At 34.2% G+C, this 17,984-nt stretch overlaps 1 protein-coding gene across 1 annotated transcript in view; it reads right to left on the reverse strand.

The window, feature by feature from the left end:
• Positions 1-431: 431 nt before the first annotated feature.
• Gmd (GDP-mannose 4,6 dehydratase) overlaps positions 432-17,984 on the reverse strand; it is a 202,612-nt gene continuing 185,059 nt past the window's right edge. The window contains exons 7-15 of the mRNA XM_089870176.1: positions 5,515-5,596; positions 5,310-5,442; positions 5,127-5,236; positions 4,188-4,380; positions 3,945-4,049; positions 3,024-3,151; positions 2,649-2,864; positions 1,049-1,117; positions 432-669 (exon numbers count right to left, since the gene is read on the reverse strand). Of these exons, the coding sequence (XP_089726302.1) occupies positions 607-669; positions 1,049-1,117; positions 2,649-2,864; positions 3,024-3,151; positions 3,945-4,049; positions 4,188-4,380; positions 5,127-5,236; positions 5,310-5,442; positions 5,515-5,592 (1,095 nt within the window). The 5' untranslated portion in view covers positions 5,593-5,596 and the 3' untranslated portion in view covers positions 432-606. The remainder of the gene's footprint in view (positions 670-1,048; positions 1,118-2,648; positions 2,865-3,023; positions 3,152-3,944; positions 4,050-4,187; positions 4,381-5,126; positions 5,237-5,309; positions 5,443-5,514; positions 5,597-17,984) is intronic.

Consider the following 17,984-nt stretch of genomic DNA (forward strand, 5'->3'; position numbering starts at 1 on the left):
ATACACCGCTATATGTAGTGTGTACTTGTTGTCGAATAAGAGAAGGAAGAGAGTAAAGTATAAGTTAAATGCTTAACCGAGGCTTAAAAGCTAGTACTCTACACTACTCCTTGACTTAGGAACGTTGTTAGAGAGAGAAAATGCCCCGTAACTGTAAAACAAACAAATTCGCCTTTTTAACATAAACATTGCAAGATAGTATAGTAAAAATAAAAAAAAAATAAAACCTAAGTTAAAATCATCCCCAATATTTTCATTATAACGATATTACCATAAAAGAAAGAAAGAAAAAAAAGTATTTATTAAACCTAAGTTAAACAATTAAGATCGTGATTAGAACTGAATATGACTAAAGAACCAGTCCAGCTGGATTTAAACTAATTTTAAATCTTTTAACTATACCATTTATTGTAAAAATAAATAGTACGACATAAAGAATGGAACATAACCATTTAATTTTGAAAAAGAATGCCACTAAGGAATGATTTCAAATTTAAATATAAAGAAAAATATGAAAGAAAAGAAAAAAATACCGGTTGCTGAATATATGTATAAATACGATACAAAAATAATTAAATTAAATTAATCGTAATTAAATTCAATTATTTAAGCGTTGGGATTATTTTTCATCAACGCTACGTCAGAATCCACCATTTCTTGCACAAGTTGCTGCAAAACAAATTTGCATATACGCAACGTTTCAGTATTTGTTTGTCCACCGATTGTTTAATTAATTGAAGTTTGAGTCTTAAAAAGTTTTAATAGGGAGGAAGATGGTGTTTGAACATCTTGTTTCCTCAAGATGCAACACTGGTATGGCTAAAAACAAGAGGACTGGTAACGTCGAAGTGCTATCTATTGTCTTTGTGTCTACGTATACCGTCTTAACAATGTATACAGACGATACTTTGCCCAAACCCTCTTTTGAAAAGACTCAAACTTCAATTAACCAATAAGCAGCAAACCGTACATGGCTCAAAACATGACAGGTGCAAGCAACATTGAGATAGTGTGGACAATAAAAAGAATAATTTGTTTTTTTCTTTACCTCAAAGGTTGTTTTCGGTTTCCAACCGAGCACCTTTTCAGCTTTACTCGAATCTCCTAACAGAAAGTCCTACAAGAAACAAAGTTTCTTGGGTCTTAATCAAAGTAAAAGCCAAGTAAGTAAGTGCGTCCTTGGGTTCCTTACAAATCTAATTACGATCCTCTTTGTTTAACTTTTACTTTATTTATAATTAAACTAGTGTCGGTATTATTCAACCTCCCCCAAGCGTAAAAATGCGGAGTAGGTTTTCATTTACCATATCCCGGCCTCTAAGTTCCCTGTCACCCCAAAAGTACTTGACGCGTCACGTAGACTACTTCAAAAAGAGATCCCGTATATATAGTTTATTCAAGTACTTGGTCGCGTGGCGCTCTAGGATAGGTTTGTCTTTATAAAATTACGGGGGAAGGTTCACCAAATCTTTGTTTACCAAGGGGTTAGTAGCAAGCTAGTCGACTCTTTTTTGGATTTCAGTGTGTGCACATGTATATAGACGTAAAGGTTTGGATGCTGCCCAGAAAACGCGTACGTCAACGCGTAAACGTCTAGACGGTCTAGCAAGATAGATTATCGGTTCTGAAAGCTGACGTAAGCGTTTGTTGGGCAGTTACCCTTGAACTTGTACGTCTATGGCGATTTATGAAATATTTTGTAAGTCAGTGTAAGTTATGACGTATTGAAAAAACTGCGAAGCAAAAACCAAGGAGGTACTTGCGCCGTAAGATTACAATTACAGTTTTGGGACAAACCTTAACCTAATTACAATACTTTCCCTTCAAAATTATGCTTATTATTATCATTTTAACGTCCCAATATTTGTAAACAAATAAATAAACAAAGGAGTAATTCGGAAAAGTATCTTTATTCGGGAGAAGTTACTTCGTTGGAAAACGGGATAGACAAAACAAAATGGACAAGTCGGGGGTTCAGGCGAAATGAAAAGACCAGCCAGTAGTGTGGTATCTAGAATTGCCCGGGGGCAACAGCCTCTTGAATGGGGGGGCGTTGTGTTATTTTAAGGGGGGAGAACTAAGTGAGAGGTCTCGCCTCCCACGTGTTACGGTGGTAGTTCTATATAAGTATTAATTGAATAGATATGAAGTAATCAAACTGAAAGAGAGAACCCGCAACCTGCTGAAGAGGAAAAGTGGGTACTATACCGACCAACTTTAGGAGGAACCAGAGCAAAGACGAGGTCACTGAATGGCAGGAGGTGAGCTTTCCCACGCCTAAGGGTACTAACTCACTTTCCCCCCAAGAATTAAGGACCCACAAAAACGTTCCTGTCTTTCTATAACTTATCACTACTGCAGTTCGGTAGTTCGATAAAAACAATTGTTAATACGTTTTTGATGCAGTTGCAACACTTTGGTAAATTATGTCACTATTCATAAATTGTATTCTATTGATTTGCTTAATTACTTTAAACTAATTATAACAACTTCGCGTAATTGGAATTAGCTTAAAACTAAAGATGTGTAAGACTTCCACAACATAAAGCATTCATTCATACTTCAATAAGCCTATTTTTCACCTAATTCACGTAATTCCTTTCACAGATTCACACAAATTAAAAAAAAAAGAGTCATTTTTGACTCACCACTTCAGCAGGACGAAAGTACTTGGGGTTGATTTTGACCCTAACGATGCCAGTGTCCTTTTCCTTGCCAACTTCGTCAAGTCCTTTACCTTCCCAAATAATGTCTTTTCCAATGTGTTTAAAGGCCTTTTCGATAAATTCGCGTACACTATGGCACTGTCCAGTGGCAATCACAAAGTCTTCTGGTTTATCTTGTTGCAACATTTGCCACATGGCCTGAAAGTGTACAATTGAAAATGTGTGTGGGGGGGGGGGGGAGAAATGTTAATTATAGTTAATTAACATAATTTGGGTTTAAACGGGAATTGGGGATGTTAATTAACATAATTTAGGTTTAAACGGGAATTGGGGGTAGGAGGGGGGGTTGATAATCACCTCGACATAGTCTTTGGCATGTCCCCAATCACGCTGCGAGTCAATATTACCAAGTTCTAAATATTGCTGTTCACCCAATGAAATTTTGGCAACACCACGCGTGATTTTTCTAGTTACAAAAGTTTCTCCTGATGAAGAAATTTTAAATAAATTTGAAGTTAATCCGCCATATTCCCGATAACAAACGTGATATTGCAACAAAAGCGGAATTTTTATTAAAATAGGCCTAGTTCGAATGTTTTTTCAAAGATGGCGCTAAATGAGTTTCATTATACAGTGAAACAATACATAATCTCCGACCCAACTTGTTTGTAAAAATATGTAGCGAAATTTGTGAAGTTAATCCGCCATATTCCCTATAAACAACGCGATATTGCAACAATAATAACGGAATTTTTATTAAAATAGGCCTAGTTCTAATGTTGTTTCATAGATGGCGCTAAATGAGTTTCCTTATACAGTGAAACAATACATAATCCCCGCCCAACTTGTTTGTAAAAATATGTAGCGACATCTACCGCTACCCATTGAAACCGCGGGAAAAATAAAATAAAAAGAGAGAGATGGCACCAAGGAGTAATATATAGCTTTAAGTCCCCATCCTTGTTTAATATAAATAAAAATACTCCTAGAAGTATTCCCTATAAACAACGCGGTATTGCAATAATAACGGAATTTTTATTAAAATAGGCCTAGTTCTAATGTTGTTTCATAGATGGCGCTAAATGAGTTTCATTATACTGTGAAACAATACATAACCCCCGACCCAACTTGTTTGTAAAAAAATAAGTAGCGACATCTACCGTTACCCATTGAAACCGCGGGAAAAATAAAATAAAAAAAGAGAGAGAGATGGCACCAAGGAGTAATATATAGCTTTAAGTCCCCATCCTTGTTTAATATAAATAAAAATACTCCTACCTCTTCTAGGACTTTCATGGTTGAACAAAATACCATTTACAGCAAAAATGTCATATGCCTCTCTGTAGTTGACAACAATCCAATACCCATACAATTTAGCAACACCTGCAATAAAAACATAAAACAGGAAGTTTTATATCACTGCCACGTTAATAGTTTTATAATTATACAATAAAAGAGTTTGATTTATTTATTTATTAATATATTTATTTATTAAATTAATGTATTTTTATTTTTTATTACCATATGGTGATCTTGGATAAAAAGGGGTAGTTTCTTTTTGAGGAACTTCTTGAACTTTTCCATAAAGTTCACTAGTAGAAGCCTGATAAAATTTTACTTTCTTATCTAAATGACATGTTCTGATTGCATCCAATATTCTCAAGGTGCCTAATGCGTCTACATTGGCAGTGTATTCGCTTAAATCAAAGGATACCTGGAATTTAACAAGAAATAGATCAATTTTAGGGTAGAAATTTGACAAAAATAGATCAATTATAGGCCTAAAATTTAAAAATTATAGATCATTTTAAGGCCTAAAATTTGACAAAAATAGATAAATTTTAGGCCTAAAATTTGTCAAAAATAGATCAATTTTAGGCCTAAAATTTGACAAAAATAGATCAATTTTAGGGTAGAAATTTGACAAAAATAGATCAATTTTAGGGTAGAAATTTGACAAAAATAGATGAATTTTAGGCCTAAAATTTGTCAAAAATAGATCAATTTTAGGCCTAAAATTTGACAAAAGTAGATCAATTTTAGGGTAGAAATTTGACAAAAATAGATCAATTTTAGGCCTAAAATTTGACAAAAATAGATAAATTTTAGGCCTAAAATTTGACAAAAATAGATAAATTTTAGGCCTAAAATTTGACAAAAATAGATAAATTCTAGGCCTAAAATTTGACAAAAATAGATAAATTCTAGGCCTAAAATTTGACAAAAATAGATAAATTCTAGGCCTAAAATTTGTCAAAAATAGATAAATTCTAGGCCTAAAATTTGACAAAAATAGATAAATTCTAGGCCTAAAATTTGACAAAAATAGATAAATTCTAGGCCTAAAATTTGACAAAAATAGATAAATTTTAGGCCTAAAATTTGACAAAAATAGATAAATTAACCCTAACTTATAAGCCTATCATTTATACCTATTTTATTATTTTTAATTAAACTTACTTTAACATGACTTTGAGCTGCTAAGTTGTATATTTCATTAGGTTGTATTATGCTTATTAGTTTTACTAAACAAGTACTATCTGTCATGTCTCCATAATGAAGCTTCATCACTGTAATGACATATTGTAAATTAATTTAATTTAAAATACTTAAAGATTAATTAATAAATGCAAATGCACTTACTGCCTTCAGAATGGGTTAAAGGATCACCATACAAATGTTGTATTCTACTTGTATTGAAGGTACTTGCTCTACGAATAATGCCATGAACTTCATAGCCTTTTTTAATTAAAAATTCGGCTAAATAGGAACCATCCTAAATAAATTAAGAGTGTTAGTTAATTAAACAAAATTAATTAAAGATAAGTAATAGTAAATGCAAGCTTACTTGTCCTGTAATTCCAGTTACAAGTGCAACCTTTCGTTTGGTCGGGGATTTTTGAGCTGCTTCACCAACTTCGGCCATTTTTCTGTTTAATAAATGCGCAAGGGTTAGTTTAAAACTTAAATTAACACGTGTTTAACGTTAATTAAAGGAGTGTGATTTGACAACGTCAAGCCGGGTGTGCTCTCTACAGTCTAAGATTTTAAATCAGACGACGCTACCAGTGACTACCACGTCAGCCAGTTTTTGGCGCTACTTTCGTTACCGCCTTTTTATCGATTAAAATTAATATCAATATTAATTGAAATTATTATGGGGAAAGATATTTAATTATTACTGTAATTATTACGGGGTAATTAATTTGAGGTATATTTAAATAAGTTATTTGTAATATCATTAGGTGGCGCCACGGTTCTGATTTCAAAATTTCAAACCGCGAAATACAAAATGACTTCTCGGAGTTTGGCGCTATTTTACCGAGATGGCGCGTACCTCTCCAATAAAAACCCTTAAAAATGGTTTGGGGTGTATTTTTAAAAAATTATGATACAAGAGGTTAATTGCATGTATATGAGAGCCCAAAGGCTTAAAAACTTTACTATGATTAATGATTAAAAACAACGTTCTGAATACAAATGAAAGTAAGCCATTCTCTTGATATATTTAAACTATTAAATCTTGATATTGTTAATTAGGCTTAGCAAAGTTCAAACGAGGGCATGGATCTTTATAGCAGACGATAACCAAAAATGGAGTTCAAGGGTTAATTCACGATAAATTTTAACCCTTCTTCAAAAAGCGTGAACTAAACCAAGGCCCGTAAGCCTTAAAACACTTGACAACCGTAAGAGGGTTCAACACCACGTAATTGCAATTAAATTTTCTTTTACTTTTTCTTGAAGGGGAGAAAAACGCGTGGGTTTTTGTCGCATTAAAAACAGGTAGCTAAAATAAATTAATTTCAAAGGACCCCGCCATCATTTTTAAACTTACAAAAAAAAAAAAAAACTTTTGGGCGAAACCAAAAACCCTATCTCAAATAAAAAAATCTTAAAATTGAAAAATTAATATAAAAAAAATGTTGAACACGAAAGATGATTTGTAAGAAGTTTAAAACATTATTCTGATGTCCTTTAATTATTCGATGTAAATAAGTATAATTTGAAATATTTAATAACAATTATTTTTTAAGGCTTAGCGAGGAACCATCAAAATTCTTTGGTGGTCGAAAAACATAGCCATTATCGTGGCTACGAACCTTTTTTTTTTTTTACTTCGCGCAAAGGATACTGGGATAGATAGAGAAGGGTGTTATTATTTTTATAAAAACCTTCGCATTAATAAGCGGGCTATTTTAATCAATGATTGGAGCGTGAAATCCCAGCAAGTCCGCGGCGGCGATTTTTACTGCTGTACAAGTTAGAAGACATAGAAGAACCCAAAACGCGCGGTGCTGCTATGGGGTGGGGAACATGCCTTTTAATGATCGCCAGAATAATTATAGACCGACTGCAAGAGGGTTAGTTTTTAAGAGAAACAAAACGGGCTAATCCGTATTAAGAACCACACAAATAATAATTGGAACCAGGGGTACATAACACTCCGATGGAAGGCATTTCCAGGGTCACGTTTACGACCGAAGGATGGCCTTTAAGCGTGTAAAAAGGTAAAAATCCATGCTACATCAACTACTACAACATCATCATCAGCATACGCAAAAACATAACTCACGTAATACCATTAATTAAGGCGTAACTAAAAATATATCTTTAGGTATTTCTAACGCGTATTTTTACCGCGGTGAGGAACGTACTATTAAAATAACATTGCTTTGGATCTAAGAAGCACTGCGCGTAAGGTTTATAGTAAAGTCTTCCAGCTCGTGACCCCTCGGGCGCGAATTTCTCCGGAGCTAGGGTGCGCCCACCTTTTTCGTGACGTCATTCACACCTCTGAGATGAAAAGGAGAAGCCGACATAATATTTTTCGGCCCCGGAGTCGACTATTTCGCGTTATTTTAACGATGGTGCAAAAGAAAAAAAAAGTGAAAGCTATGCCCTAGACACTGGGGAGAGAGAGAGAGAGAGAGTGAGAGAGAGAGAAAACAAATTTAAAGGCATTTTTCTTTTCATCGTTTTTCTTTTAAGTTGGAGGAAGTTATCCATCAAAACGCCTTTTTAAAACTAACTCCCCTTCTATATCAGATAAGATCTGAGATCTGTTTAAAAGGCTTAACCTCAGACCAAATTCCGGAGGTATTTAAGAGCTAAATGCTTTTAGAGAAACATTTATATAAAATCTAATGCGGTGGATACAGTTTTGATTTTATTTTCATATAATCTCCAATAGATTTATTTCCCATATCTTTAAATGTTTCTTAAATCATAACCCCTTGACCCATGATGCTCAAGCTATATGTCTAAATGCTCATTAATGCTTAATTAATCCTCTGCTATCTTGTAAAATGGCGGCTAGATAAGTTACAAAACAAAATTCGTAACGTTGTAAATATTTTATTTAGTTATACTACTTCAGACTTGGTCCTTTTATGGTCTGGTAACCCATGTGGACATAATTATTTTCACAGTCACCGGTGACGCTATGATTTAGCTAATAAAGTCCTCAAAAACTGAGTGATATGGTTGGTACTGGTATGAAATAGCAAGCAATTAAGTGTGAATCAAGCTGACTTTCTTTCAGGAACTCTCTTGATTTCCCAAACCGTCCCAACCCGAATTTACATTAACAATTACGGTGTCTCTTGAATTTCCCGGCCTAAGTCATGGAGGAAAATAGAAAGGAGACGACTAGCTCTACCAGGCTTTTCATGCCAACCTCAAACAGCGGGAGGATGGGGTGCTGGGCTTGAAATATATTGTTCGCAGCCTGGTAAAATCTAGTCATGTGACAAACGAACCTTTGTAGCGTGCAGCGTGCAAAGGACTGTCGGATGGGTAGAGAAAGAGCCCACCCTTTTCCTCTCCTATTCTTCCTCCATGTCTAAGGTAACGTGCATTTTCAATGTTACATGGAACCTTGCATTTAATACCAACACACCGCATCAAGAGAGTTGATTTTTCTATCGTAAAAATTATACAGCTCGACATGTTTATGACATTTTTTTCTCTCCCAAATTTCCCTTAGTAGTTAGACCACTATAAAAAAGATCCAAAAACTAAATTTTACGATATTTTTTTTGTCTCTATAGGCGCGTGATGTGCATGTCCTTTTACAAATCTTCCACCACCTTGGCGCCATGCAAACCAATTAAAATGTAACGATGACTTAAGTTATGGACCAAACTCAAAATACCAAAGTTAAAACTAACCAACCAAGGGTTAAGTTTCCATTAAAATGGTTGAAAGTTTTCAGATTAAAAAAAAAGATTATTAAGCCTTTTCTTATCACGTGCAACACCGAATTTACGCTAATTGAAATTGTTTCAAATATTACGGTTTTTGTTAAAAAAATTTCCCCTACGTTTAGTACAAATTTCGGCGTAGAAATTTCCATTAAATCTTTAGATAATGTTTAGATAAGATTCCTGTTTTTGATTTGAACTTCTCTCGTTTCTTTCGCCTTTTTGGCAGAAATCTGTGTACAGATAAAAGTTAGGGCCGTGTACTTAAGCTAATCAGAACCGCAACCAGAGAAAGACCCCATTAAACAGCGCATGCAGCAACGTTTTCTTGAATCCATCCCCAAAATTTCATCCCAAGACATCAACGTGTCAAAGTAACTTCTACACTACAGTTGGGAGAACTACAGGGTCGTAAAACCAGACTTGTTTTTGCATGCCACCGTAAACAGGTGCGAGGAACGTAAATAAACCACTTGAAAAGTCTAACTGTCCATGAGGAATTCGGGAATACCGTTCGTTTCCTTAAGCAGAGTATCAAAATATGATGATGGAATTTCATTTCTGAGTGCCAGGAATTTATCACCGTCACATTGATTGTTAAGTACAGGGTTATGGTTTTAACCCCAAAATTTTAACCTTTTTACTCGTTGACAAGTTGGCACACCTTCGCAGCAAACCCCCAAAAAAGGTAGAAGTACCTATCCTCTTTTAAAAATCCCTAAAACCATTTATTACCTTTCGTTTAACCCTACCTAACTTGGTAGCGTTTATCCTAACCCTAACGTGTCTTACAATACCTTCAAAATAGATCTACGATGACCTGACGTTAATGGTAAAAGGCTGAACCTGTTGAAACCCCATGGTTAAAATGGTACCCATACTTTCGGTTCATCCTCCTCTCTATCGCTAGCGGACAGTTCAAGTGGTAAAGGCGATAAAGTAGGCTTTGCTAAGGTTTCTTTTTGGGGTCAAGGGGGTCACTCTAGGGGGTCGTGAGTAAGCAATTGACCCTTTCGTCGTTGGTTTGACCCGCCTATGGTCATTTCATTCAAAACATTCGTGAATTCCCGTTCAAAATAACTTAGGAACATAAAATTTTACAATGGTTTTCTTTTTCTTCCTGGGCATGGAAACTTCATGGTATTTCAAAGGTGTAAAGGTTTTCTTTAGTTATTTCTAGACAGTCCGACTCCGGGAACAATCTGGAGCCGGACTTACCACGTCGCCATCATTGAAATGGGGTTAAAAATGGGTTTTTCTTAGAATTGTTGTATATTTTTACGGGTATAATATCGTCTGGTGATATGGCGCCAGAATTCTGTTACCTTTTATTCAATCCGAAGTGGTTTGCGCTATTATAAGCTTTGTGGTATAGGCAATGCGCGACTTGGCAAAAGTCAAATAAACATACTCGAAACTACTATATGTGTACAATGATACGGTACGGTTGCCAGCAAGATCTTATTATATACAATTCTTTGAATTGAATTGAATTGAATTTAGAGTTCGATACTTGAAAATTCTGATTGTGATATTGACTAAAAAAAAATAAAATAAAATAGGCCTTGAAATATTGTAGTTTAAGAAAGTCGGAATTGCCTCGAGAACCTACTGATCTTGAAAATTGATATGGAGTGTATAGATTTTATTTAAATTTTCCTAAGCCTTGGTCAAAATTAAGTATACCAAGGAAGTGAAACGATCGAATTGCAATGAGTTTATCAAGAAGACTGTCATAACAGAGGTGGTATCTTTCGGGTTTTTGTTGAAAATGTACCTAATTACTTAATTAAAATGAGCCTGTTTTAATTGCTATTCTAACCTTAAGCCTTGTCGAGGTATATAACCATGTATGAAACTTCTACCTACATAGTACCATCCATATCCAATTCAAATATCATGAGATATCTGGTTTTTGAACCCTACCGTTGATCAGAAAACCCTAACGATACTAAAAACGATATCATTTTAGATAAAATTCACCACAGCACTTAATTTTTAATGAACTTGTACGAATTTTTTATATTACCCACTATATATTGCATGAAAAACGGAAAACTATTAAATTTCTACTTTCGGAATCTGGTATTAACGTTCTGGGCTACAAGTTACAACAAAGTTTACGATCCTAAAAATATTTTTCCCCAATCGACGATCAACGGTTATTTCCGAATTGGATGAAACGATTTTAGAAAATAGATAACGTAACACTAAATTATCCTAGTCAATGTTTTCAACGAAATTTTTAACCGACAAAAATCTTAATAGAAAACTATACGCGGTGCAGCGAGGACAGGTGATAAGTCTGCATGGGTGTTTTTTTAATCTAAAATCTCTTCAATCTCGAAAATACTTGGTGAGAAAAACGTCTGGGTTGCGCGGATTTTCATTATAAATTTAGAATATGCCAATTAGGATTTAAAAACGGCGCAAATTTTTTACTACTTGTTTGTTTCGTAAACCTTTCTTATATTAACACCTGCAATAATTCTTCACCAAATTTGACTTGTACTTCATCAAATTTCTATTAGTTTCTTGGTCAAGGTTAAGTTTCGCTAATGTTTTATGACATTGAAACGTTTTAAATTAAACAAATCTATTTGCCACTGAATTTAAACAAGACCTTCGTTTAATTAATTCTGGAAATACGTAATAGACCAGATCCAGTCCAGACACTAGTTCATACCAAAAACTGAACTGAATCAAAGTAAGATATATAAGATGTCATAATACTTAAATAAAAGGATCCTTAACTGGAGCACATTCAAGACAACACATAAAAAAGGACGTAACAGTCCACTTGAACCCTTGATAATTAATCAGGCCCAGACATTAGTTCATTACAACTGAACTGAACCAACTTAAGATGTCGGTACTAAAATAAAAGGACCCACATTTTAGAAGACAACAAAAGCTTTCCGACTTTCATCTGGCCCAGGTTCTACCCATCACAAAGGTTAAAAAACAAATCAAACTATATTGAAAGATAATCCAAATTTAAAAGGTTTTTTTTTTTTTCAAAATGGGACTTCATCTGTTGTTGTTACAGGCAACTACTAACTGACGTCGAGTCAATCGTTTCTATGCACAGCGGATTTGACTTAAAATTTCTTTTCCTCGTGCCCTGACTCAATATTTCATTTGTCGAATAAAAGTTATAATACTGAAGTCTGTCGATCTTATCAGTTGACATCAATAGATAGCGTAAAAAAAAGGTTTTTTCCAAGATTTTTACGATTTTTGTAGAGCTGAGGCACAAAAATTCAGGGATAGAAAAACAGCTGTCGACGTTGGTTGTTGGAAGGAAGTCGTCCTTTGCATAAGTAATAGTTATTTTAGGTTAAGGTTGGACTTAAGTTTAAGCCTACTGACGTGACGACTAAATCTATATACAATATTGGAAAATTGTACGTGGATAGAGTTTAGCTTCGGTAGCTTCTCCAAGTGAAAAAACTTTAAAAAAAAAATTGGACTCGGGGGTCGACGCGAATTATCTATTATCTAAATCGTTCATATTCATAAAGTCGCGTTAGGTTATAAATTCCTAATTGAATGACCCTTAATGTATGTTACACCATCAAGTTTAAATTTTAACAATGACCTTTTCCCAGTATGGACTCGAGGCCACACGCGAGAAACGTTTTCTGTCAAATGATAACATTATTAGCAAATTGATTTAAAGGTTATAGTCCGTAAGTCCTAAATGATGGACTTGCATTCTAATTCATTGTGGAAAAACTAGCCTTACATAACCGCAAAATGGTAACGTTTGCTAAATTGAAAGAATTTCATGCTAGAATTTTTCCTTTTCTATTTGAAATATCATAATGAATATTGGAACTATGCATCAATAAGTGCACTATTAAAGGAGATATACGAGAATGTGAACTATAATGGACAACTTAGATCACGTGGTACTAATCGTCCAATAGCGTAACAGCACTACGCGTAAGCCTATATCTTCTGTAATATTGAACATAGACATGCATGTTCATTAGAAAATTTCAATTGTTTCCTTTCAAACGCATTCCAAACGGATACGTTTTTAAAGGGCTACTGTATTGTACGACATTGTTCTCTCTTAAACATTCCCTATACGGAATTCGTGTAAACGCTTCGTCACCAATGGCAATTAGGCTAATTAGCCATCTTGATCTTTGCGGGGATGAAAGAGAGAGCGCCGACATTAAATGATTAAAACCCCTTTGAATTTTATCCACATGCCGCCTCTTATTCAATCCTACACACTAATTTTTCTTTTCATCTTAAACCGACTTCTCTAAATTGTACTCGCGCCTCCAGGCTGCCTTTTATCCTCCCCAATTCGGACAATCATTTTATATATATATTTCTTCTTTTTAATTGCGGGGCCATCAGCCACCAAATTATCACCTATAGAACTCTTAATTCGAGTCCGGGCTATTATACACCTAGCTAGAGATGAAAAAACTTCATTAGCAGAATGAAACCCCTGCATTTTTATATCCCATCCAACTCTTTGTAAATTTAGTGCCAAAATGTATTGAGTATAACTTTAATGTATTTCGAAATTGAAATATTTGAAGGGAAATGTACTAATGTACTTTAGAGGTTACCCCCCCCCCCAAGTGCTCACTAGCGCCAAAATTATTAAGAACCAAATACCTGGTGCCAAGTACTTGAACTTTCGAAACCGAATTTACTAAGATAAGTAATTGAAAATTAAGGATCTGTAATAATAACTTTCAAAGACAGAAACTCGGAATATAGACAATTTCTGTGGAACTTGTACCGTTATCCAATGATTGGCAGCTAGCAATCTGCTACCATGGAGCAATATTAAAGGAGACATTGGTAAATTTCATGCAATTTTAAATGAACTTTTGCCCACACTCCAATAAAATTACTCCACGGAAAATGCCAATGAAAACCGTTATAAGAATCAAAGGTCAAATAAGGTGTAAAAACTGCCTTAGATTACGATTCATGGCGCCTGCGCTGTAGACGTTTTACGTCATGGAGGCGGCGATATACAACATTTCTTATATTTTTTTAGCAGCTTGGAGCGACTAAAATTTCCGTAGACAAACCGTTAATTTATAACAAAAAAAAAATAAAGGTAAATTTTGTATCACTTTTAGAAACATACTCAATGTTGCAAATTTTAAAACTTACTACCTATTGCACTTATCTAAGTAATTAACACACAGACACATGGCCCTTTTAAATTCGAACACGAAAATCTCTTAACCGCGCCGGTTTTTCGCGAGTTAATGGTCAAATCTCACGAAATGAATTAAAACGAAAAAAAGGTCTTCTATTCCTTCTTAATTCGCAAATTTGAGGGGATGTTTCGACAGAGATATCGCATGAAAGCTGCCGAATTCATTGTTTCCTACAGAATAAATAAATTCAAATTTATTCCAAAACCCGAGGAAAAATTAATTTCATAATGACTAGAATTTTGCGCGGGAAGAGAGGGGAGGGGCGGAGACTATCCCGCCAAAATTAAGCGCGCGTTACAAATATGGGAGGTTTTTTTGGAAAATAAAAAGAGCTGATGTGTGCAGCTCGGCGCGGTGAATCTCCTTTTGATGAAGGCCGACAACTTGGCCCTGTCATTATGATTATTAGCAGATGGTTTAACTATTGAGCTCTGAATATTTTCTCTTAATGATAGCAGTACCTAATGGTATGTAAAATAAAACCTTGCGAAATGAATTTAATTGCTTTATAAGGTGTCAATGCGACCGCGATCTTCATTTTGATTTTATTACAAAACCGCGCGTCGTTTTATTGCGACTCGTTTCAGTGGTTTTCAATTTATATTTTCACTTTTCACCAAATCATTTAGGTCTAATTAATTTTTAAGAAGATCTCGTAATAAATAGAAGAAATGTTCCGTGAATTTTCCATGAGTTTTTACTAGGTTTTCAAGGTCTTGAAACAAATCTGGGTTTTTGTTTATATTGGACAAAAAAAAAAAAAAATTTAAATTATTTCATGACTTAATTAAGTTAATTTCTCAAATCATTTAGGCCTAATTAATTTTTACGAAGATCTCATAATAAAAAAAATATTCCGTGAATTTTCCACGAGTTTTTTCAAGGATTTCAAGGTCCTGAAGCAAATCTGGGTTTTTGTTTTCTACATCATAAGAAAACCAATTTTAAATAACTTTGACTTAATTAAGTTAATTTCCCAAATCATTTAATTAATATGTATATCTAACACAAAGTCCAGAACCAACTGAAAGTATTAAAAGGGTCTATCGAATGTTGCAAATTTGCAAATAATGTTTGTTAAAATCCTCCACGTATACAAACAACTTTTCATATATAATTATCCGTTTCTGTTTATCGTTAAATAAGTAATTCTGTTGACAGCTCTATTACAATGATTAATAACTGGGCTCTCTTTTTAATTGTACTATCTCAAGATGGAAACACCTATAGCATACGAAAAGGCTGCTAGCTGAGCACTCCATGCTTCGTGTGATTTTTTTAAAGCCAAAAACAATCTCGTTTTCGGCACGATCCATCATTTTAAAGGGTATTTTTTTTTTTTTTACATTTTAATATCGCCTTCTTTTTGATTATATTTCCTTGATTAAAAGATTAATTAAAAGAAAAAAAACCCGTCTTGTTTATGCTCAAATATATTTAAGCTAATGAACCCTTTACCTCAAAATGGTTCAGCGCGTGCGCAGTATGAGGAACAAGCTGGCTTACCACGTGGAGAACAAAAAAATTAATTTAAGATGCCTGTAGGGGCAGATATTGTTTTTGGCGAATTTATTACAACTTATAAAACAATTGATATTCTCGCATCTGTTCATATTTCTTAAACAAATATTGATTGGTAAATGATATACTATTTAAAATTAATTACTTAAGGGCATTAACGACATTAAATATGTAATATTTCATAAACAGATACAATATTACTGCAGGGTACATTAAATAAAATGATAATTAATCATTTTGCTAAAAATAATTCCAGTTTTTTCTTAAAGAGGGCGCGAGCTAAGATTTAAGATTTTTTTTCTTCAAGTAACTTCAAGCGTATCCCTTTAAACTCATCAATATACGCAGCGCGCGGAACGTGGCCTGGGGCTTTAAAAAGCGCGGGAAACGAAAATGAAAAAGCCCGCGAAATAGGGGCGGATCAAAATGGCCGACCATATTTCTAAATCTTTTTTTTTCTTTTTTTATTTTCTTCTCTTCTCCCTATCCGAAATTGGCTTCTTTAAAGGCGCTAAGGGATCGTTTCTTAAGTTTAAAATTGAGTTAGATTTACCCAGCCTTTGTTTTAGGTTCTATTAAAGCTAGATTTAGAGTCGGTCCCGCTAAAATGGCGGGAGAAACGGGCGCGAGACTAAAAGAAAAGTTAGGTGACAAAACGGAAGCCTATAGTCTGTAATTTGCTTCCATTAATTCTGCAAAGGAGGTTGAAACGGTGACGCTCTTTAATTAGCTCGCCGCGCCACCTAGGAGAGAAGTCTTTCATCTTACTAATGACCCCCGACTCTCTCTAGAGACACATTTTAGCTATTATTTAATATATAATAGATAAAAATGTTAAATATATTCCGCCTATATGTTACTCTGTTTTTGATTCAAGTAAAAATTCATTAAATATACTTTGCCCATTTGATTCGACTTTAAAACATAAAGATACACAATAGACTTATGAACAATAACATGTATATACAATTAATGCTAACTCTAATTGAAGAAAATTAATTCTATTCATAAATAAGAAGTTTGTTCCTTCGCTCTTGTAAATAGAACTATGTTGTTTTTCAGTTTGAATTAAAGCTTGTCTCTCAGAGGATGTGCCAACACTGGGATGGACTTAAGTTGAGACACAAAACTACAAATAATTGCCACTGGCAACATTAACAGCCTAGCAATATAATTTAAAAACAAAAATACGAGAGAAGACAGTATTTTTAAACACCAATTTAAATAATAATAAAAAAAATATCACCGAATAGATTTGAATAAATAATATTCAATAATATAAAAATTATTCAAGTCGTAATGATTTGGGATGCGAGTCGTAACAAAAATTACGTGAAGAAAAAGAACACGATGAAACGGAGAGAGTGGAACCCCCGAAAAATAGCCCATAGCCAAAGTGATTAATGTATTAATACGACGGTGTTAGTGTAAAAATAGTCATTTCATGCAAACACACATGAAATTGCGAGCAGGTGAACGGCGAAAGCCCGCCGAGAACATGTGCTTCTCATTTTAACGCCCCGATAATTTACCTGAGATAAAAAAAAGAAACTCAAGAAAAACCTAACTTTTGTCCGATTCTATAATTCTTATTCTTCTATTCCCCCTTCTTTAATTTGTAGTTGATATGGTTGACATTAGAAACCAGTTGCGTCGTCAAGGGCGAGATAAACATTTTGCACATGAGGCAGTTACGTTCTAGACAGTGTTGTTCTTAGCAATTTTGGGAATGTACTTTTCTCAACTCTAAAACGTACTTTTCCAGAAAAAGGGGGGAAAAACGTACTTTTAACTTTCACCCCCCTCCGAAACGCTTAGCGCGCCATCTAAGATACAAAATATCTTAAATATAATTATAAGATTATTTTTTTATATTAATTCATGGAATATTATTTATTTTATTCTAACTGTATTACTCAAGTTTAGCGCCACGAGTTCTGGAAAATAAAAATTCCAGGGAAAGGGTTCAAAGGGTACAAAATAACGATGGGTGATTGGCTCATTTTTCCTTTTGGCTTTTTTGCCATGCGTAGAGACTTATTATTTTTTAAAAAAGGAAGTGAGTTGAAAAATAAAACAAGGTGTCCGCCAGATTAAGTTCGTCCAAAAAAAGAATCAACTTTTTTAAATACTAAGAGATTAATTTCCTCGTCGTTATTCAAAAAAGTGCTAAATCGTCCCCCAAAAAATTAAAAAATACTTCCCATTCTAGAAATTCCAAAAAGTACTAAATAACCTACCAAAAATACAAAATGTATTTTTCGTACTCCAAATTTGAAAATGTACTAAAAAAGTACATTTGTACTACCAAGAACAACACTGGTTCTAGACAGAGATAAACGTCTTGCACATGCGCTAGTTACGTTCTAGATAGAGATAAACGTCTC

Source organism: Phalangium opilio, unplaced genomic scaffold, assembly GCF_054372755.1.
Source record: "Phalangium opilio isolate 3A_F unplaced genomic scaffold, DU_Popi_V2 ptg000031l_1, whole genome shotgun sequence".
NCBI lineage: Eukaryota > Metazoa > Arthropoda > Arachnida > Opiliones > Phalangiidae > Phalangium > Phalangium opilio.